The sequence below is a fragment of the Chroicocephalus ridibundus genome, chromosome 7, assembly GCF_963924245.1.
Source record: "Chroicocephalus ridibundus chromosome 7, bChrRid1.1, whole genome shotgun sequence".
Lineage (NCBI taxonomy): Eukaryota > Metazoa > Chordata > Aves > Charadriiformes > Laridae > Chroicocephalus > Chroicocephalus ridibundus.
In genome coordinates this window covers 52,989,092-53,011,138 of record NC_086290.1, presented here as the reverse complement: position 1 = coordinate 53,011,138, position 22,047 = coordinate 52,989,092, and the positions used below count along the sequence as shown (strand labels likewise).

Here is a 22,047-nt window from a genome sequence, read left to right as displayed (position 1 = left end):
GCAAATTTAAACATATGCTAATCCAAGTGACCTATTTTTATTTTTTTAAGGAAGTAGGTAGGCCCTAAGTACAACTGTGGATCTAAATCATTGTCTTTCATGACAGCTTTGGAGGGAAAGGGAGGGAGGAGGAATTCCGCTTAGGACTTAAAAGGACCTGACAGACGCTAGTTCTGGTCGGTCTGTCTTACCAAGGGCTGGTACCTTCGCCTTGGTTCTTGGTCTCTTAAAAAGTGGCTGTTGGTTGCCATTTGTCATCCTCTTCTCTGTTCTGTCTCCTGCAGAGTCAGACGGGTGCTGGGTGTCTGGGTGTCTGTGTGTGTGGAGAGCAGGGCAGCCACCCTGGCCTGAGTGGGCTTGATAAGGAAGAGTCGCATCTTACTAGCATGATGCTGACAAGCGGATCAGAGGGGATGTCATTCATGGATGTAAGTTACTCACTTTTTTTTCCCCTCTCTGTAACCAAGATAAGAATGATTTGTTTCATTTATGAAGTGTAAATCTAAACTGGTTGATCAAAATCTCTTTTTAGTGCTTTGTTTTTTAATAAACTGTTTGATAATATTACTGGTTTGGATAATTTTCACTGGATCTTAAAGGAAAAAAAAAATCATTAACAGGGAGAGAGAATAAAAGAGAAATTGTTCCCTGGTCTATCTCTACTAATATTTACCCTTATTCTAGTAAGGTGTTGTTACTACTATGTGGTAGACAAAGGCCAAAGGATCAGCAACAATCCAGGGTTGACTTAAAGCACTGACGCCATGTTCTGGTGTGCTCCATAAAATACTCTTGGTGAGCTTTACAGGTCAGGTGACACTGTGTAATACTTCTAAATTAGTTTCATATTTTTTACTAATAATACCAGCCTTGGTGCCTTAATTCCTCCATGTACAGTATCTGTATCAAACTACATGTGGAGATAAGTAGTTTATAAATACTTTTGTTCTACAGCAAACGAATATTTAGTTCAGGTTAATTTCTTTCAAATTTCCCTGTGTGCTTTGAATATCTATGTGTAAAGTGGCACGTTTCTTGATCTGTAACTACCTTCCTAGATCATCTTAGATCCCTCGGTCCAAGCTCTTGGTCTTGACGGACCACTTTCCCTTTGTGCTGTCATAGATCCATGATTCTGTTCTGTGATTCTCTGAGAGAACGGCAGACGTCCTTCTCGCTATTTCCTGCTGCGTGAGCAACGGGGCTGTTATTTACTCCTCGTGGGGATAAGGCAGTAAGAAAGTGTCCTTGTTACACTTATTTCTCAGATCTTTTCCCTTAGTCAGCAGGGTAGTGGCTCTGCTTTCAGGACAAGCATTTGTATTAAGCAGCTGGTGCACCTCGGAATCTGTACCTTCCCAGTTAATATTCCAGGAATGCACTCGGTGATTTAGACCTATTGTTCTAAAAGATTTTTGAAAGTCTTATCACGGAGTAGTGGAATTCTGATGAATGGCTACCCGTTACTGGTAGGCAATGAATTTAATGAATATTCAAGTTTTAGGAAGTGCATTTCCTTGCTCTAACGTCATGTCCAAGTCTAATGAATTTTAGTTTATATTTTCTCTCAGAGGATTTTTGAATTAAAAAGTGATTAAGCTGTTGGTATTAGCATTTCAGGAAAGGCTAATTCGGGATAAGTTACAGTTTTTGTTTTGGACAGTATTTTAGAAAGGGTTGGTTATTACATCTGCCCTTATAAACTGTGTATTTGTCTTAGTCATGCATTTTACTCACATAAGCAAAGCTTTTCTTATAGGTGTGATTTGTTGCCTAAATTAAATAAAGCGCTCACATTCTTTACACAGTACTCGCACACCACCCGTATGAAGAAAAAAACCTTAAAATACTTTTTAGGTAAACTGTATGTTCATGATTAATTTTGGGACAGTCTAAATATGATTGTGTAACTAAGTGAGCTGCCAAAGTCTCCATGGGCCCATCAGAGATGTAGAATCCAACCTTAAGCTCCCCCTACTCTTTTTTGTTCCTTGCCTGATTCAGTTCCTGTCCATCGCTCAAGGGTTCTGCTGCAGCAGCAGTCTGAATATCAGCACTGATGAAAAGTAAATAACAAACAGTTCTGATCTTGTATGAACTTCAAATGCAAGCTAAGGCATAGCTAGATCTCTGAGGAAACAAAGAGCAGCTTGTTCTGACCACAGTGGAGGCACAGGCACAAGCCCATTACAGCCCAGCGCTGGCTGTGGCCAAGCTCTGATTCTTCCTTGCCACCCTCAGGACTGCTCTAACACCACTCAGCTGCACAGTCTCCAAACTAAGTACCTCACCTGCTGGGAAAGGCTTCCGTGAGAACCAGTCTCTTCTAGTCCCATGAGTTTCCAATTACAGATTTAGACGCTTTTGCCTGTTTGCTTTAAGCTGGAGTCTTTTCCCTCCAGTCACTCAGATACCATAGTGGAACAATCATAGGGCACGTTTACTCTGAACTGCAGTGAACTTCAAACAAAAATACAATTAGCAAATACACAACATGCTATAGCAAAACCCAGGTTGAACATAAAATGATACCTCTTAGCTTGAATCTTCCATCTCATTAGATTTTTATTCTGAACACGAAATTCTACTGGTGTTACACTTTTAGCTGTACCTTTAAGGGTGCTCTCCCATCATGCCCTGTCAGCCCTATAAATCTGGCTGTGTCAGCTGCAACTTTACAGTCCTCGCTCTGCCTGGCCATTTGACTTGCTACATCATTCATCGAGTAAGTGTTTAAGTTTTTCATTCTGGTTTTTCCCTAATTTAGAAGTTTCCTAAAGGTATTCAGTTAAGACAAGCTCAAGTTAATGGCAACTCAGTTTAACTTTGCTGTAACAGAATAATTTGAGTGTTTTTTTTTTTTTTAGTCTTATCTGAATAGCAAGGTGAAAAAAGACAAGCAGGAAAAAAAAGTAAGATTGCAATAAGTTAGCTCTATAATTAGCATAAAGACTAGTCATGAATAAGTTGTAGCATTTGGAGGCTTTTTGGTTTTCAGAGACATTAGTTTAACAGGAAAAGTATACCTAGCAGTGAGCTGTTGTTACGTGCTTACGCGTTAAGTTAATACTGAAACAGTAATGAATCTTGTTTCTTTATTCAACATGCACCAAACAAATAGATTTAAATGCATTTATTCTCTCTGATTTTTATGCATACTACAAATTGCAAATATAGTATAAAATAGGTTCTCCCCTGTAAGAAATTCTGGTTCCTGTTATGACAAAAATATAGTATTAAAGATTTGTTTTAAAAATACCAACTTTATAAAATGCTGAGTAAAAAACTAAGTGGTTGGTTTATGTATTAAGCCAAAGATCCGTTAGAAATCTACAAGAACCTAAAGGGGAAACTTCTTATTCATGTGACTGATCTCCAGGTACAGTGAGAAATAGTTGCTGTTATAGGTGCACGAATAAGAAGCTAATTTCTGTCATCTATTGGGCAAGCATTAGAGGACCTTTCATGCCAAGTGTGACAAGTCGCTCTAATTCTCACTGTAGTCAGGTGTCCTGGTTTGAGGCTCTGATTGGCCAATCCGGCCAAAACCATGACATCCAGAGTATAAAATTTGCTTAAAATCTTAATAAAATTGGTAGGTCGACCTTTTGGGTTGAGTCATGTTAGAAGGATAAATACAATTTAGTACAGTCTGGAACTCTACTTCAAGTTTTAAATAAAATGCTGAATTAAGAAGTTACTGCAAGAAGCAATGCAGCATTTGTCAAGGACTTGATTGTTTCCTACAAGAACCACAAGAGAAGCAATGCTGGCTTTTCTGCGTTCATTCTGAAAACTTACTTTTCTATACTTAAGAAGGTCAAGTTAACATTTTCTGCACTGTTTTAAATACTAGAACATTTCATAGAAGCATGATATCTAGAATTTGGAAACTCGTTCCTTGTGCCACCTACAATTTAACCTGCAGTAAACTGAAAAACCTTAGCTTGAACAAACAAACTGTAAAACAAGTTGTTTGACATGCTTTAGAAAATCTGTAGATGCATAGATGTGGCTCCATCCTTCCACTTGTTAACATGGTCTGAAATAACAGTTCTGCAGAGTGGACACGTTTTTTCTCTATTAAACCATAAAGAGATGCATTCTTCACAAAATGTGTGCTGTAATGAAAAGAATGAGAACTTAGAGCTTCTAAGCTCTTCCATTTATAAGACGGTATATTATTTGCATAGCCTGATTTCTAAAAATAATCAGAAGACATACACTCACTAATCTAACTTTCTGTTGTTTTGTTTACCAGTTTAAAATATTCTTAAGTTTGCAAAAAAAAAATTCTGATTATGTGTTATTACCTGGCAGATAAGCAGAATAGGCTTCTGAAATTCAGCTTGGCAGATGGAACAAATATCATCCGATTCAGAACACTGTCTCTTGCTAGCTGGCACCCCATAGTGCTGTAAAACAAGGTATTTTCAGCCGAAATTAGTTTTGAGGGAAGGGGGAAAGCCAAAACAAAACACAAAAATACCAGGACAGAAAGGAATTGGGAATAAGGGCTGCTATATCAGGAAAACTATTCGAATCCCTAATCCAACGAAATGTTGCTAAGTTTTTTAATAGTTGTCTTGGGGCCTAAAGCTTATGAGTTCCCACTTATCCTGCTGGCTAGTTAGTATCTTCCCCTGATCACAATTACTGGAAAAATCTGTAGCAGTTTTATTTTAACAGTGACCTCTGAGCAAAACACTGTCTGAAGTTCCAATTTGATCAAGACACCACTTAAAATTAAGTGCTCTATTATACTTCTAGTTCATGACACTGAGTTCCAAAATCTTCTATACGTTTTACTGTGTGAATAGCAGACTCCAAACAATACCTCTTACTACAGAGACAGATTATCTAGAAACTTGCAATTCTAGCAGAAGCTACTTGCATGTCAATTATTTTGGCAAGCATCAATTCTCACTGTGTTTCAGCATAAAGGTTTGCCCACATCCAACCAATATTTATTCCAGTTAAAAAGTAGGAAGCAGGACAAAAAGGGGTCTGTTATTTCACATCTGTTTATCTGAAGAGGCATGCAGATTTTTTTGGGGGGGGGGTTTTGTTTTGTTTTGTTTAGGTGACACTGTAATCACATAATAAATTCAGACTGGGAAATGGGAGAACAAGTATACAGGGTTTACTTTAAAAAAGCAGTTGTCTATTACTAGAATGATACAAACTATTATAGGAATGAGGTATTTAAAAAAGAAGTCTTTTCATGTAAACTGCGTTTATTGTTTTGTCATAAGAGAATTCAGTACTCACTGGTCGTGTACAGAATATCCGTAGGACCTGTCTGAAGTTTCTCAATTGTCCAAAAAAGCTCAAAAGCTGAAATGGGAAAGAAAACCTGAGTTACACTTAATATTTTTCTCTGTGAACTAAAAAGCTTCCAAGCTTTTGTGTAGATTCCAACACTAGAAGTGTCACTGCTAGTTTGATGTTGGCAGGAGCATAAGCACAGCCATAGTTCCGACTAGCCCTATTTTAGTTGCTTAATATGTAACCAAATTAAGACTCTAGCCTTAAGTTTTTTCCCAGTAGGTGTCTGTTCTTTGAAAGAAAAAGCGTTGAGGTTCCGAAATTAAGCACTCGAATGCAAATATACTAGCATTACTATCACATATGCAATAGTCTTTAGAGGTATAATTAAGATACCTTTGCATTATAAAGTATTTTTTGTTTTCAAAGCCAAACTTGGACTGAGTCTGGTTACATCTGGGGCAGATTAGCTCTCTGGTGAAGTAGACAGCCAGCATGAACACTTGCTTAGCATCACACAGGATACCCTAGTACAGAAGAAATCTAGTTTCCTGGTAAATGCTGATTCTTTTAGCTGTTAAATTTACCTTTATTTTTGTTAGCTTTCTTCCTCAGTATCCGGTAACAGTCTTACCAATGTCTGACATGAGGGCACCTCTACTAACAGTGTTCTCTGCTATACAAACCCAATCCATTCCCAGAACAGGTGCAGGAAAAATAAGATTTAGTGCCCTGAGCCAGTATTCCTATGAGTTTTGGAAGGCTGTGTCAGTTAAACTGAAGCATCAACTTGCAAGTCAGTTCAAACACAGGGGAACAACTGCAAATGTGTTACTTTATGTGCCTCTAACCGTCCAGTGACAATTACTGTAAAATAGTTTGAGAGGAATGTAAAGCTTACGTACTTTTAGGATGAGGTAGAGAAGGCCCAACAATATCCCAAGGGTCAATCCTAGTACACTGTCCAGCTCCCCATAGCCAATAAGATAACGGAACCAAACTGGTATGGGGACAAACATACGGTAATACTGGCAGAGTTCTTCTAACAGCATGTACCAGTAGCCCTAAGCAAGACATGCAAAGGAATCGCTCAAGATTTAAAACACAAAGGATTTTTAAAATATAGAGAAAAGATGCATTGTTATTCTTTTGAGTAACTTCCTCTTGAAACAACTAAATATGAAGCATGAAAAAGAATGAAGACCAGATGCTGAGTCTCACCACAACTGTACAAATAACAATAACACAATTGATTGCTGTACTGCAGAAAATCAAAGTAATACGCTAAAATAGGATTGCTGTGTCAGATGCCTACCTACTTAACAGTGCTATCAGACTTTATTTCATAAGCATTAGAAAATAAAATAAAAGCTACATGAAAAAGGAAGACAAGACAAATCTGGTCATATAAATCAGCCTGTCATTAGCAGAGTTGTATCCTGCAGGGCCCATTCTTTTATTAAAAAACATAAATTACAGATTGTTTTCCTGTAAATGTTATTTCATGCATGTGTAAGAAGCCTTATCTTGTGATAATTAACTCCTACATAGGATGGGATAAATACCCCACCAACCAGTATAGGCTTCTGTGAAAATTATTGAACTTCACTGGTTTGAGGAATTAAGTTATGAATCAAATTCACTGATCTGACACAAATACTGCTTATGTTTATTAACAAAAGGAAAATTCAGAATTATTTTGTGAAGAGACAGAAAAAAACAGCTGTTTGCATGTGCAGATCTTAAAATCTTCCCATGTCAGTTACTGTTGAGCACGTAAAAAATTTACTGTGCTTCAGTTGCTCTGTGCTAACCGCCTGTATACACGTTCTTACATTGCAGCAAATAAAAGGTTTCTTCATCCCCCCCACTTAGAGACAGAAATAAACCCATTTATCCAATGACATAATACAAGCAATTGTTTCAGATCAGACTGTAAACCTTCCTTAGCACCAAGCAGGGAAAAGCGTGAAATCCACAGGGTTTTCTCACCCATGGTGTAGTGGTAGATTATATACGGATCTTTAATTAAAAAGACTTTTCTCTGGGCAGAATTTAATAATTAGCTCATTTTACGATAAAGGAATCTTCATAAGGAAGCAAAAATATAGCTTGTTTCCTTACCTTGGACTTAAAGGACATCATAAAAGAAGGCACCAAGAGAATAAAGCACTTGAAGCCCATGAAGAGGAATTTCAAAATAAAGTCTGAGACTCCCACAATCCAGAGTACCTCCCAGAAGTTCATAAAATCCACAGTAGGGTTTAAGAAGATTAAGCTACAAAAAGAATTATCAGAAGTTACTGGAGCACCCTATTTAGAGGAAAGCGTAACCAGAGATTATCACGGCAGGTTTAATTAAAAAAGGAAACCTGGTTTACACAGAGGAAAAATATTTGTTAAGAAAGCGAACTCTTTATTGTAAATTGATCACTTATGATCGGTGACAACCTTTCCATTTTTGAACCTTCTTTCCTGTATCTTCACCACAACACCCATCCTCTAGAGACAGGCTTTCTCTACCGTTTTAGCAAAACAGCCTCTGGCTGATTTACAGCCAAGACAGTAGCTACAGGATGGTAAGGGGAAAAAAAATAAATTGGAGAGATAAACTCCATAGAGCCCCAGAATGCCATATTCAGTAGTCCGAAGGCAAGGAGGCAGGGTCAAAGCTAGGAATCAAACCCAGGTACGTTCCCCGTGGTACAGTAGTGCCATTAAGCTGAGTATGGGGTCTAATCTTGCAAATTCCAACATACTGTTTTTAAGGACAGCACCTGTTCAGTTTGGCAGAAGAAGACGAATGGAGATTAAAATAAAAAGAGAAACCAATGCCACAATTAAAGAAAACCAGCAGCAGCCCAGCTAAAATGTTCCCAGTTAATATTTAAGTAATTTATGTTGTGAGTAGAGATGTTCCTCTGCTTACCTGTAATACAGTGACTGAGAATGAAAGGTGTAATACAAGAGGAGAGATGATCCATTTAGGTACACTAGTAGCCAAGCACATTGCAACTTGGAGCACCGTTCCTGTAAGATCATTGTAAAGACGTATTACAGTCCGTATCTCAATGTCTTCAATATACCTCTGAAGCACTAAGTCTGCTGCAGCTGAACAGAGTATGACTACTAGAGGATTTTATCTTGGTGCTTTCAGGCCAAATAAAATAGGAGAACTCAATGGAAAGGTAAAGCAGTAATTTTAATGTTTTCGACATAACAATTTCTATGCGTATCGAGGTTTTTTCTAAAAACGCAACCAAAACCCACCCCACTCTAAAGAAACAACAAATTTTCCTTTGGGACTGCTATTTGATTCCACAAATATAGTTAAGAAGTTCTTCCATAAATGCAAAAAGCTTTTATCAGTTGAAGTGATTTCAATATTCAAAGGCAGAGGGGGGAAAAAAACCCTCTTTTTGAATTTTGCAAACCTTACTTACCTGAGCAGCTCTACACTGTACGGAAGCATTGAGACTTTACTTCCATCTTGAAACCATGACACCTAATATTATTAGGTAAATAAACAGTATCTCCATTCACATTTCTTTCAAAAATTGATGGATAGAAGTCTTGGTTAACTTAGAGAAATTTGTTGCATAGGGTGATACTTACTCTTAGAAAAACCTGATTTACTATGCTTTTGTTTGCATACATGTAAGTTGTTAGCAGCCCAATTCCAAGAGAAATGCCTATTAGGAGAAAAGGGTCAGTTATACACAAGAAAATAAAAAAAAATTACCGAACTGGGTTAAAAAACCAGCCATTTCTAATACGTCTTTGTAATTACAATTAATAGCTCAGACTATCAAGCCAGAATAATTAAGCACATTGTACATATGCCAGGAAAGGAAACAGAAGCCACTGAAATGTAGTTTAGTAAATCTCCCTTTCTGATGAATAAAGCAAATAAAAATAAAGCTAAAAATAAATTGAATTATATTTCAGGCACGGTTATTAGTATATCTCTTTGGGGAAAGGGATCTGTTCTCTCAGACCTTATTTTGTTATACTCTACCAATTATATGCTGCATGATCAGTTTGACACACAGAATCAAGATATACGGCAGACTTTTGTGCAGCCACTGGAGGAGGTATCTGAGCTCTGAGAGGGAGCTGCCACCGTGTTCCTCCGAGTCTGGGGTGGAATCATCGAGCCCCACTGCTTCGCTGTGGGCATGTCCGTGTGAGCGACTTTGGGAACCTGGCCTGGAATGCCGGGAACTTGCGTTTTCTCTGGCTTCTCCCACAGCAGAGTTTAGCTGTATACGAACATCGCCGCCGTGATGGCACGAGCTCTCTCCTGACAACCTCGCTGCGTGGGCGCTCTGAGAAGATGAAGAGTCATCACCACTCCCTTGGATGTTGTGGAGATGACTGCAATTTTGTTGCATGGTGGGATTTTTTTTCTGGTCCAGATTCTTGCTATTTTGTCTCCTAAAGTAGGATATAAAAAGTTACAATTGAAGGAAGAGAGAATTAGTTCAGGGTTAAAAAAAAAAACAAAAACAAAAACAAAAAAATCCCCAAACAAAACCCATAAAAATACTATAGCTTGTACTGAGTGATTGCTTGCATGATTTCTGACAGATACCGTCTGTCTTCAGTCTGAAAACTGGCACGCTGGGTTTGCACCGTCTCTCCACGGGGCAACTTAGTTTTTGCCATATTAAATGACCTCCTTTCATTCCTGTGCAGATTTTCTAGCCTGCAGTGAACCTGGCTGCCTTAGTAAAATCTAAAGTTGCTCCAGTGTAAATCAGAACAGCAAAAAATGCTGAATAGGAGACCAGCACAAGCTTGTACAGAAGAGATCTCAGAAATGCTGCATAACTTCACAAAAATAGTAACAGTAGTAAGCCAAAGAAGGAGCAAACAATGATGGGAAGGAAGCAAAGAGTGCATTTACATGCATCCATAAAATGGTAAGCATTTGTTCAGACAAGTCTGATCAAAAGCCAGTGCGTGCTCAAAATTGAGGGCCATTATGAGATTAACAAGATTATCCTGTCTGGGTAAGTGAGCAGAACCAGGTTAGTCCATTTTGTAAAAAGCATTTAAAAGAGCCGGGACCATCTGGTCTATAGGTGAAAAAAGAAGTGCAGCCAACAAGCAGTAACCTAACAGTGAGACCACCCAAGCCAGGTCTTATTTATTTGTCCTTCGGCTTCTTTCTGTTGTCTTCCTGGACAGTTTTTCACTTCTGTGTCAGTCTTTACATTGCTCAAATAGCGTTCAATCTACTTCGCTGGACTGGTGTGACATGAAAGTAATGATTTTGGAGAATGCTTTGCATCTGGCACAATACTTGTCACTAGTGAATAGTATTATTGAAACATTAGAAATTTTGTTATAATCCTTTTTCTATAATTCAGACTCTTCCAGATTCCTCTTTGAAATTATTTTTTTACCAAATCTTAGTGTTTATACCCAGCTAGTTTCATTGGGGATGCAAAAAGGTTAAAGCAAAATTGGTTTTGCACAGCATGAAGTTTTTAATGTATTTGCACAAACCTAGAATATTTAGCCTTTAAATTTGAGATTATATTAGAAGAGTAAATCGCATCAATTTAAAAAATGAATACAGGAACTTACTACCATTTAGAAGCGCTGCTGCTGCTACTACTATATTTTTGTTGGCCAAAGATTACATCATACTTCAATCCAGCCAAAATTCACGTTCTGTAATTTTATGCCCGTGAATAAAGCAAATAAACTGGAGATACTGTTGATTTGGGTGAACAGCATTACTCCATGTGTCTGCAAGACCCGGCCACGACTGATGTTTTTAAAAGGAGGGGAATAATAATAATAAAGTGATCTCATTAGCGCTCTTCAGCTCGTGGTTTGGGGCCTGCTTCTGCAAAAAACTGACAGTTCGGTGTTGAAAAAAAGTGAGCGATCCCATTGTTCGAGTAAGGCGGCTTCCCCTGGCGCTCTGCCTAACAAACTTTCAAGTAACTAAGTTATTAAACGGGATTTCAAGGCGGCGGACGGCTTCCAGAATGTCTTCCCCCCTCCCTAACGAGATAAAATAAGCCCTTTGATAAAGGCACTTCTCCAACGTTTCCCGTCTCTTCCTGGCCCGATGCTGGCTCCCGCCGGGCCGCGGCGGCCTCTCCCGGGCTGGGCCGCGCCACCGCCGGAGCCCCCTCAGCGACAGCGGGACGGGCTCTGCCGACGGAGGGGCCCCGCCGGCCTTCACAGGAGCCCCGGCGCAGGGAGGGGGTGACCCTGGAGGCGCGTCCCCGCTTCCTTCCCCGCCCCGCTGCGGGCTCCGAGGGGGAGCGGCCGGCGGGGAGCCCTATTTCCCGCCCTCCCCTCGCTCCGGCCCGGCGGCAGTACCTCATCAGGCGGCCGGCATCTCCCGCCCGCCGCCGCTGCCCAGGCCGCGGCCGCCCGCCGCCTCCATCGCCGCCGAGGCCGAGTGGGTGGGAGAGGGCGCGGCGGGGGGAGGAAGAGGAGGAGCCGTGAGAGGAGGAGGAGAAGGAAGGCTCCGAGCTCAGGGTTGCTCTGACAACGGGCGGCCGCGGCTCGTCGAGGCCTTCGGCCCGTCAGGGGACTGGGGGACGGCCGGGGGGGCGCCCTGCGGGGCGGTGAGGGGGGCTCGCCTCAGGGCCGGGCCCGCCAAACGCGGGGAGGGGGCGGGCGGGCAGTGGTTCCTGTTGCTTTTTATTTAGAGCCTCAATTAAAATTAACCTGGGAAGGCAATAATAAAGAAGGAAATTAAGAAATATATAAAAAATATATGTATACATACTGTAGTAGTATTATTTCCCGGTGGTGATTAGCGCTCACCGCAGGGAAGTCCTGCTGTCTGGAAATTGGCTTTGCCTCCTAGGAAACCTGAGGAAAATGCTGCCCTAGTTAATGCTGCTGTAGCTCTTAGGAGAAGCTTGAAATTAAATAGATACAGGGTTTTCTTTCAAAATATGCTCTTGAATAAATTAGTTTGCATCCAGAAATGGCATCTGTTTTCCTTGGCTGAGACATTTCTCTAAAAGTGTTTAGGTATGCAGCTCACACTTAAACCGGTGCCTAATATCTGAAAAGTTTTGAAAATCAGTTCTGTGTTGTTCTGAACTAAAACAACAGGAATACTGTTTTAATTCAAGGTTTTAAGTACAGAAATGCTGGGGGGTCAATAACCCTGGGAGAGGGAAAGGATAGGCACTTAGACATCAGATCTCATGAGGTGAAAAACAGCGTTTGGAAGAGCTGAGCGGCCTGGTGTTCAGTAACGCATACCATCTAAGCATAAACCTTCTCTTTTATACTTGAGGAAGAAGCTGAAAACACTGGAAGCGTCTCTGTTTCTGTTGGAGGTAGGTTTTGAGGAGGCATCTGCAGCAATTTGGTCTACTTTTATGAGGTTTTTGGAACCTGTATTGAGAATTTCTTGACTGGAAACTTTAGACTTCATATCCTCTGCATTTCACTTGGGCTGTGACTGATACATTGGAAGAAACCTGGGCTAGTTACTACAGATACACTGAAGTATTGAACAAACCCACAAGCCTCCTCTTCCTGTAGGCCCTCTGAACTCAGAAGACCTAATTTGTACAGTACTTCTGCCTAATTATTACAATACTGATCAATAGCAGCACGAATGCAGGCTTTAGATGCTCGCCTGGAAGCACTCTATGACTTAAATGACTATATCCCTATCCTTCCAAAGATAACACAAAACTGTTGTGTTTGAGTTATGCTATGCCATATTGTTCATTCTCTTACTTTTTGCTCAGTTAGTCGTTCGCATAGTGTTTGGATTATGAAGGACAATGTGAAAAATCTTAATTTGATTCTCAAATCAGGAAAAGCAATTATAATTTTTTTTTATTTTTAAATAGTATTTTATGGTTGCAGATTATGCATGCCTTCTGTACATTACTTGGAAGTGTATAAATATAAAAGTCTCGTTCAGCTGTTTCTTTTTTATAATTATAAAATGCATTAAAGTACAAATGTAGTTTTAAATCAAAGTTGTTCACAAACTGTTTCTCATTGTTACATGCACTGGAAATATGAAATTAATTCGTGGCAGCTTATTAATCAATAATGTTTGCTCATGCAGGTCACTTGCTGATTTATCTCCAATTCACAGCTCATTAGAAGGTACGTAACTCTTCAGTGATGTTGTTATTTAACAGGTATGTTTTCATGGTGCTGTTAATGAACTCTGGATTTAGTAACTCCTGACACAAGAAATATTTCAGAGATTATTAACATAAAATCAGGAATCTGTTCCCATGGGTATTGCATAGATTAGGTCACGTAATACCTAGTAATAAATTTACTAATCTGTATTTTGGACTCTTTTCCTAGGGTGCCCATAAATTTCATGCAGACAGCTGAATCGGTGTCCTGCTGTGTTTTCAGCTGTGCATAAATATATATATATGCTTAGATATAAGTATCCCAGACTTTCTCATCCTCCTAGGTGTAGGTGGTACCTCCTTAATTGATGCTATCAGCACATTTCATCAGCGTATTCCTGCTTTGCCTGTAGTTGTTAAATGCCTGGGACAATACTGTAACAAACACTGATGCTCATGGAACTCTGCTGGTGATGCCCTGGCAGCGCAATGCTTACCTTTTCAACAGTTACGCTGTACTAAAAGTTGCTGAGAGCTGGTTCTATATGTAGAAATATTAGAAGAAAATATTTTGTATCCTAGCCCTAATTCCCGAAGGAGCTCTGTAGAAGCCTTCCTGCAAAGAACAATTTAAGGGATTGCAATCTTCATCTTTTTTTCCTCATGATAAACCGTTATATTGCTATTTTTCATCAGAAGGTGTGGGAGAAACTAGTCCTTGAAAATTATATGTATAGCAGACATCTTTGGTGAAATTTAAAGGAACTGATCTCAGATATATGGAAAGGAATTGTAGTTAATGATATGATAAAAAATTGTCTCCTTGCAAGAGTCTGTAAAATAGCAGAATGTCCTGAATATTCAAAGGCTTTATTGGTTGTCTTCATTCTACACAAAATGTTACTTGAGTATGGAAGACTTTTGCAAAATTAAGGGTGTTTAATTTAAATTGTTTGAAGGATTTGAAAGCCTTGCCAGGAGCCTCAAATGACCTTTAAAATTTGAATGCTTCCTGAGCTTTGAATGCTTAATCTTTTTAAAACCAGCTTTTGCGTTTATACAACCTTTACTTCAGTTTGAATTTTGAGCACAAGAAAACAGCTCCTGTGCTCCCATATTTAAGGCACTGAAGAATAGAGACCAGTTTTGAAAACTCATCACTGGACTGATGGCAGAGGAACCTGAATTTCACTGTGGAAGTCTGATCATGTAAGCTTTGTCCAGCAGACTCACAAAGAATTTGAACTAGATATTTTTATAATGCAATGACATCATCTTGTTCCCTGAGATTTCCAGAAATCTCAGTAGCTCTCTGTGTACAGCAGTGTGCTCGTTTCTGAACTGAGTCATTTTAAACTGAGAGTAGTTCCACTGAAATGGTGTCATATAATTGCCTTAAAACTGGTGAATTAGATCCCGGAGTCTTGGGTTTTGTGCATAGATAGAGCCTTGAATGAAAATTAGATAGCAGAGCCACAAAGGGCAGTTGTAATTTTTGCTCGCTGCACAGGAGGGTGCTCAGCCTCTGTCTTTATCCACCAGAAAGAGCGATTCCCATGGTCATTAGAATGAAGTGGAGAAGCTGTTTTCTGAACTGGTCTTTTCTTGTAGTGACATTGAAGGATCTGTTAAATACAATTACTCGAAAAACATTCAGCTGTTAAAGAATTTTAGGAGGTATGTGTTAATTGCTGTTGTAAGACCATTACAAAGGTATTTAGGTCAGAAGATGGACTGTAATGATCATCCGCTGTGTGAGACCTTGGTATTCTCTAATGGGTGTGCTTAAAGGTGCCAGAATTTTCAATAGAATCTCTGAAGTTTCTCGAAATTATATTTTTTCCAACGTAATGTGTTAATCTGAATGTGTGAATCCCCGTGTGAATTGTTCTATTGAATGATGACTTCTCATGTGTGTAAAAACCTACTCTGAGTGGATTTACTAGGAAGGGGTAAATAGGTGTGTTAATTTATATTCGGTCTGTAGTACCTGCTTATAGTTATATCCTTAATTGTTCTTTATTTTCCTTGGTAAATATTAATGTATTTTGGTTTCAAAACCCAAACGAACATTTTAACGTTACTCATTAAATGGAAAGGTTTAAAAGTTATATGGGTTTATTAATTTAGGTTAGTTTGTGTTTTATAATGGGAAAGGGGTTTATTGGGGGGGGGTCGCTTCTGTGACACATTGTCAATAGGAACAAACCCTGCAGCTGGTTCTGTTGGTACCTCAGGCTGAGGTATTGCTTCCTGTAAGTGCTCACGTAACTGCTCTGTCCGGGGTCTGATAGGGTGGCAGCCTTTAGCTCACAGAAGGGAAAATGTCTACTTTTTGTCTTTTTTGTAATTATTAAGATTTTCTGCCATTAAAACTTTTATTTTACCGACTATAACCTGAACAAATGGCGCGATAAAGAATCTTCTGGCACTAGTTACCACTATATTGTAAGAAAAATTTTGGTTTATGAGGGGCTGAAAACTGACCAACTTTATGTTTACCTTTTTAGAGACCAGTTAAACAGAGGTCCTGGATGTCGTTGTCTGGTCAGATTTTAGTGAGTGAGTTAACACATTCTGTCTGAAAACAACTTATTAAACCTCTGTCTTGTACAAGGTCAAAAATATTCCAGCCCTCTGAATGCATATCCATTTTAGCTGCTAAGGAAAGTCAATTGTTTTTAAAAAGCATTTCCATTGTAGACGGTTTTCCAGATATTTCCTTTCAGAACTTTCAGAATAAATACAAACACAGAAATATAGTAGGCAAAATCTTGTTTGCCGTGTTGTACGGGATTTGTCCCATTAACGTCAGCACATAAATATTTGCTTCACTTCAGTCAATATTTACCTCACTGGTCAATAAAACTTGTTTTGCACTTCACAAAGTTAATATTTACTTACTGTTTTTAGTTTGGTGACAATATATAAAATTCTCTGTTTTAGAGAGGGCTTTTTAAATTATTGTCTGACAAAAAGGTTTTATATTAACAGATGTGTGTTAGTTTATTAGGAAGTCTTATCCACAAGTAAGACCATGTTCATCGTGTAATAAGATTATCCAGATTATGCCTATAACATTTTACAAGTATGGAAAGCATAATTAAAAAAAAAAAAAAGGTAAAAGGGTAAAATGACTGCATTTAAATTACTGCATTTAAAAATAATTTTATAAGACTGTAAAATAGGAATTTTACATCAGGTTTTTTTTGTACTTGTTTTGTGTGCCACTCAAGCTCTTTGGTATAGGAAAATATACGATTATTCATTAAATGGTGATTTGGTATTTTGTGTTTTAACTTTTCTTGCATAAGATAAAATAATTAGACTGAAGGAGGACCTTGGAAACAAGATGTAGATTTTTGGCTCATAGAAATGTTATTGGGAGTTAAATTTGCCTAAATCGTTGACATGTCTTAAGGAAATGCTTGTCATCTAGATCCAGTGCATAATTTCTTGCATTTCCCAGCTTCCTGTGAAAGAACCATAGAACCCTACTGCGGGTTCTGTTTTTTGGGGGAGTTGTTTTTTTAGCATTGGCATTTTGAAAATTTGTACTTCATGGTCAAATGTGTTTAAAAGAAATAGAAATGGGGGATAAAAAAAAGGAAAAGGCTTTACAGTCATCTGTGGTAGTTGTGCAAGATGCTGTTGCTTTCAGCTTTGCTTCTCTTCAGATTTTTAATTTATCTTGAGAAGTGTTTTTGAAGAGTTGCACCTGATAGTAGGTGAGATATCCTGGGCTATGTTCAGATGCTCAGTTAGAGTCCTCGCTCCCCAGTTTAGAGCTGTCACAGAAATGAGCACTGGGTCCTTCTCAAAGCTCAAGAACACACTGGTTTGCTCCCTGTCATAAATGTTCTCCAATATTTTGAAGAAATTACGGTCATCTTTTCTGCACTAGCTCTTGTTGACCATCAATAAATGAAAGTTTCTTCTGTGCTTCCTTTATTTCCCTCCCCACTCATCCCAAGTTTCTGGGGTCTCTTATTAGAGACTGCAAAATTCTTCCTTGTTAAAACATTGGTATTCCATTCATGTTTAGATTAATACATGTTAATATTTTTTCTTACTAATATACTGCACAAGCAATATGTTGCTGTTAAAATTGACTAATACCCTAAGCAGAATTGATTTGGTTTAACTAAAACTCAAAGCTATTTATTGCAACTATATTACAAATCAGTAGAGATGACCGCTGTAATACAAAATGTAACGCTAAAAGATTTTTTTCCAGTCCTGGGAAGCCAACATATTCTGCTAGTTTTGATTTATAATAATGGGAGGCTCAAGCATTAATAACTGTAAAAAATGGCATTAGGAGAAACTTCCCAACGCTCTGAGGACAAGATACTCCTATGTGTTGATGGGAAAAGCTACCGCTGGATTAGAATAAAAGCAGGCACAGCCTGCTGAATAGGATTTTCGTGGGCAGACCTACTTACAATGAAGTTGTCTGGCATTAGCGTACTTGAGGAGGCTGCCTGAAAAACAAATGCTGCGTGAAGGTGCTTAACCTAGTCTTGAATAAACAAGCAAATAAATAAAAAAGCTGACAGGCTTTTAATTGAAGTAAGTAATCCATTCAGAAAAGGAGCATATATTAGTGAAGATATTGGACACAGATTTGGAAATGTAAATATTGTGGGGGAAAAAATTCTTTTTATACAACTTTATTGTATTCATTCACGACAGACAGATCTCTAATACAAGTTTCTAGCCATGTCTAACTACTTTCTGTTACAAAGCAATCACCACAGAATCTGTGTCCATCAGAATTTATAGAAGTGACAGAAACTATGCCCATCACGATTTTCAAGGAGGCTTATGAATCTATAGGCAAAGCTATATAACTTTTCCTTAATTTTATCAGGATCATAGGTAAAATTGAATATGCAAATAACAAGTAAAACATTTTCAGGTATGTTGGCAGCAGTTTCCCCAAGAACTTTACTGTTCTTTCAAGCGGTGCAGTCTACCTCTGCTGCAATTTTTAGGACATAATCCTATGAATGTATGTGATTAGCATACATAAGTGAGTAGTCTCATTAGAATCAAGGAGCTCCTTGTCTATAAAGTTATTTGCATGAGTCTGTAGGATCAAGGCCCCTTTTACCTCAACGTTATATAAAAATAAAAATACTTGCTTTGCCATTACGAAATCCTTCGGCTTATGCCCACATATAGCTCACTGTTTTCTGATTTAATGAATAAAAATGGTTTAGTTGGAGAGGAGACACTGATGTTTGTGTAATTTATGGAATGATGATCACTGCGAAATTTGGTAGGGTATCTATCCCACAGAAATGTCTGTCTAGGTTTATCATGCTTGCCCCTGTTGAAATCAGCGATAGACTTTCCATTGACCTTCACAGCAATGAGCATGTTTCCAGATGTTCTTGAGGCTAGTAGTGTAGTATGCTATAGTAATGCTGAAAAATTAGTAACTGAATTATGCAAAAATCAGGGTTACTTGTTGCTGATATTATGGATGTCATGTGTCCCTAGTTACTACAAAATCAGGGATAGACTTCAACAGCTTGGTGAAGAGGCAGCACGTTTCTGAACTAAATACCACATATGAAACCGGTATCGTTTAAGCAGTTGTTCATTGTACTTCCCCAAGCTTAACCACGCAAATGTTTTGGTTATAAAAATTAGGATGCAGTTGTTAATTCAGAAGGCAAAGGTTTCTGGAATAAAATTAGAGTACTCCTCCTACTAATTCAAAAATTATTTTTGTTTTGGGAAGCGAACACAAACTTAGCCATTTTTCAATTAAGTCAGAGTAAGTGCAGTTGTCACACTTGTATGGTTTAGCAGGAAATGCATAGGTGGCCTTTAGTCTTTATAGTTGACTAGTCCACGTTTCCAAATGTGACACTTCAGTTCCATGGAAGAGTTTTTCCCCCATGCATTTAATATGTATGTCACGTTAGCTGTATGCTTATTTTTCAGTGGTTTAGTTATATTATAAGTGGATATATGATAGCACGAGGTGTTCAACTTTCAACCTGCCAGAGGCTTTGTCTGCAGCATATGGTTAAGAGATAGTGCCATCTACTTGGTGTCTGGTCAAAGGAGATAGCACTGTTGTTTGTTAAGCAAGACACATTTGTTATCTTGCTGTAATGTATACTTTTCTTGCAGTGGCATACTTAAAACCAGTTCTGAGTAGGCAGAGAAAATTCAGTATGTTTGCACTTATGTCACAAAACAACACTAGTGTCTTTTTTGCAAAGATCTCTAATTCTGTCCCTTAGAGTGATGATTTTATGATTTACACAATTAGAGACGAGGGGAGGGTGAGGCTGCTTAATTCATTTAATCTTATGGTCTGAGTCTTCAGTTGAACTAAAGTCTCTGAACTAAATCACAGCACGCCCAGCACACCCATATCCCTCAAACTGTCAAATAAAACATCTCTTTATGATAATGATTATCTTAATTTAAGAGTGAGTTCTGTCTCACTCAGTAGTTTTCTTCATTAATAGAAAGAGTTAATGGAAGGCTACCTAGAAGAGTACTTACCACTTAACTAAGGACTTCTTATGAAGTAAAATACTGGTGGAGGAATATTGTAATTCGTCTTAGGCTCATATAGATAACTTATTTCAGAAGACATTATAACGATTAAGCATGTGAGCTTGCATGATTTGAAGTATGGTGTTGTCTCCCCTATTTTCAGTAGAAAATGACTGTCTCGTCCATCAGTTTCAGCCAGGTCTCTGACTGCTCACAGGTCAAGAATACAAATATAAAGTTTGCTGAGGGACGTTGAAGTTCCAGCAAGTTAACAGGTTCATTTTTACTGATGTGGCAGCAGAAGTGCTGAAGTTTGTAAGTGAAAATTGAAGAATTGCTTGTCTGAAGTTAGGCAAGAAATCCATAGATAAGTACCTAAATAAAAAGCCTTTTTCGAGTGATGCAGAAAGTTGTAGTAACTGGGAGGTCTGAGCATGTCTGGTGAAAAGCAGGCTTCCTAATATGTGTAAATAAGGATCTGGATGTGTAACTTCAGGCATTCAAATTTGAAAAGTTTGGTCTACTACTCTCTAATTTGGTGCTGAGTTCATCATACCACACTACTAGTGTGTGTTGTTTGTTTATTTGTTTGGTTTTAAATCATTCCAGTTATAATTTTGACAGCAGCTTCCTAGAGAAGACCAAATGGAGATGTCAACTGTGTGAGTAGGGGCTGTGGGTGAGGAACATGCGATTGAGTATATACAGGCCAACAAAAGATTCTCTTTAGCCCTGTGAAAGGGGAGAGAGCTAGAGAACAACAGCATGAGGAGAGGGGGACAGATATAGGTAAATTAACCTATAAATTAAATATATCATAGCACTGTTAGGACTCTAGCTGTAACGTAATAGATGCCCAAAACTGTTGCACGTGTGTGTGTGTATGTATGCATGCATACTTTTCCAAACTTCCCAGTCATGCATCCCATCCTGCAGAAATTCTCTGTATGGAGGATATTTCTTTGTGCCCCTTTTCAGAAAGGGCCTGCAGAATGTCTTCCGCACAGTCGTCAGTGAGGCCAACACTGTGTTCGGTGCTTATGGAAAAACAACTAATTCAAGGCTTGCAGAAGAGGTGGCATGTTTATTTAAATTTCTTAAATGCGTCACAGTGATAACAGCAGCTGAACAGCATTTGTCCTGTGTATATTTCTGTGTGCAATAGAACATTTTTTTTTCTTTTAACGTATAAGAAAATATGAAATACTACAACAAAATAATATCTGTGAGTCCTGCCCAGAGTCACTCAGTTATCCATCTAACATTTTATGGTACATTCGGAGAAAGACATGAGAGCAGATAAAAGACTTTAAGCAATGAAATTTTGGTCAACAGAAATGTTTTCTATTTTTCACTGTTTGGATCCCAATACAGTAATTGTTCTCTATCACATATAATTGCCACAGTTTTAAAATATAATTGTAAAATACATTACTCTTTGATACATAATTTGAACCTTTATACAGGTCACATAATTGTCTACATACAGATCTATTTGTCTGTGACTATTTAATAGGTACACATAATTCATGTCTGTTCTTTTTTAAGTAAGCTGAACTTACTTCTGTTGAACTTAACCAAGTTAACCATTTTTCAGCCTCCAATGCTGCAGTAAAAATGTACTTCCTTAAATCTGGTTTGCTTGCAGACAGAGTCTGACACAGTAGATTTAATACAGCTGCAGTATTAACATTCAAAACTCCCATGCTGCACTGTTTTCCCACATGCTACATAAAAATCCTGTACGGTTTCTCTCTCCAAGGCTCCTCTATTAGGGCATTAACTGACTGTATGCCTCCAGTTTGGTTAATGTTTTCATTTATATATAATACAGTTTTACGCACTCACTCAAATTGCTATTTATTGCAAAATAAGTATGGTAAAATAATTTTACCCAATATTGGCTTAACATTAATTTTCAAACATGAAAGTAGATGGAAAATGCATCTGGGAAAGAACTGGTGAAATGAAAGATGCAGAATCACAGAATAAATGAATTGCTAGAGAATAACTTGTGCTTATATGTATTCTTAACCAGTTATAAGAAAATATAATGGAGAAAGTATCTGTAATGATAAAGGAAGTAGCATGAATTTATATATACTGTAATAGTGGGGCGTGGGGAAAATGCTCAATTGCTTTTATTGTCTCCTGTCAC

At 38.3% G+C, this 22,047-nt stretch overlaps 1 protein-coding gene and 1 long non-coding RNA gene across 3 annotated transcripts in view; one reads left to right on the top strand and one right to left on the bottom strand.

Annotated features, from left to right (window-relative positions):
- Window positions 1-341: 341 nt before the first annotated feature.
- RNFT1 (ring finger protein, transmembrane 1) lies at window positions 342-11,744 on the bottom strand. Its single transcript, XM_063342350.1, has 9 exons — window positions 11,614-11,744; window positions 9,287-9,705; window positions 8,884-8,960; window positions 8,198-8,298; window positions 7,393-7,546; window positions 6,174-6,332; window positions 5,272-5,337; window positions 4,314-4,415; window positions 342-4,121 (listed from the first exon to the last, which is right to left on the bottom strand). Exons 1-9 carry the CDS (start codon window positions 11,616-11,618, stop codon window positions 3,987-3,989), a joined length of 1,218 nt encoding a protein of 405 aa, XP_063198420.1. The 5' UTR covers window positions 11,619-11,744; the 3' UTR covers window positions 342-3,986.
- Window positions 2,703-22,047, top strand: part of LOC134518944 (uncharacterized) — a 34,224-nt gene continuing 14,879 nt past the window's right edge. Inside the window, exons 1-2 of one of the 2 annotated variants that reach the window (XR_010072095.1) lie at window positions 2,703-2,725; window positions 13,343-13,383. This is a non-coding gene — a long non-coding RNA (uncharacterized LOC134518944). Of the gene's footprint in view, window positions 2,726-11,938; window positions 12,594-13,342; window positions 13,384-22,047 lie in introns of those variants that run through there. The other variant, XR_010072094.1, reaches the window with a different exon arrangement.

What these genes read in the sequence shown, in the direction of transcription:
- RNFT1 (XM_063342350.1), bottom strand. An exon ending in GGATATTCTGTACACGACCA is followed by an intron (nt 4,416 to 5,271) that starts GTGAGTACTGAA and finishes CTTGTTTTACAG; the next exon opens with CACTATGGGGTGCCAGCTAG. An exon ending in CTATTCTGCTTATCTGCCAG is followed by an intron (nt 4,122 to 4,313) that starts GTAATAACACAT and finishes TTTTCATTACAG; the next exon opens with CACACATTTTGTGAAGAATG.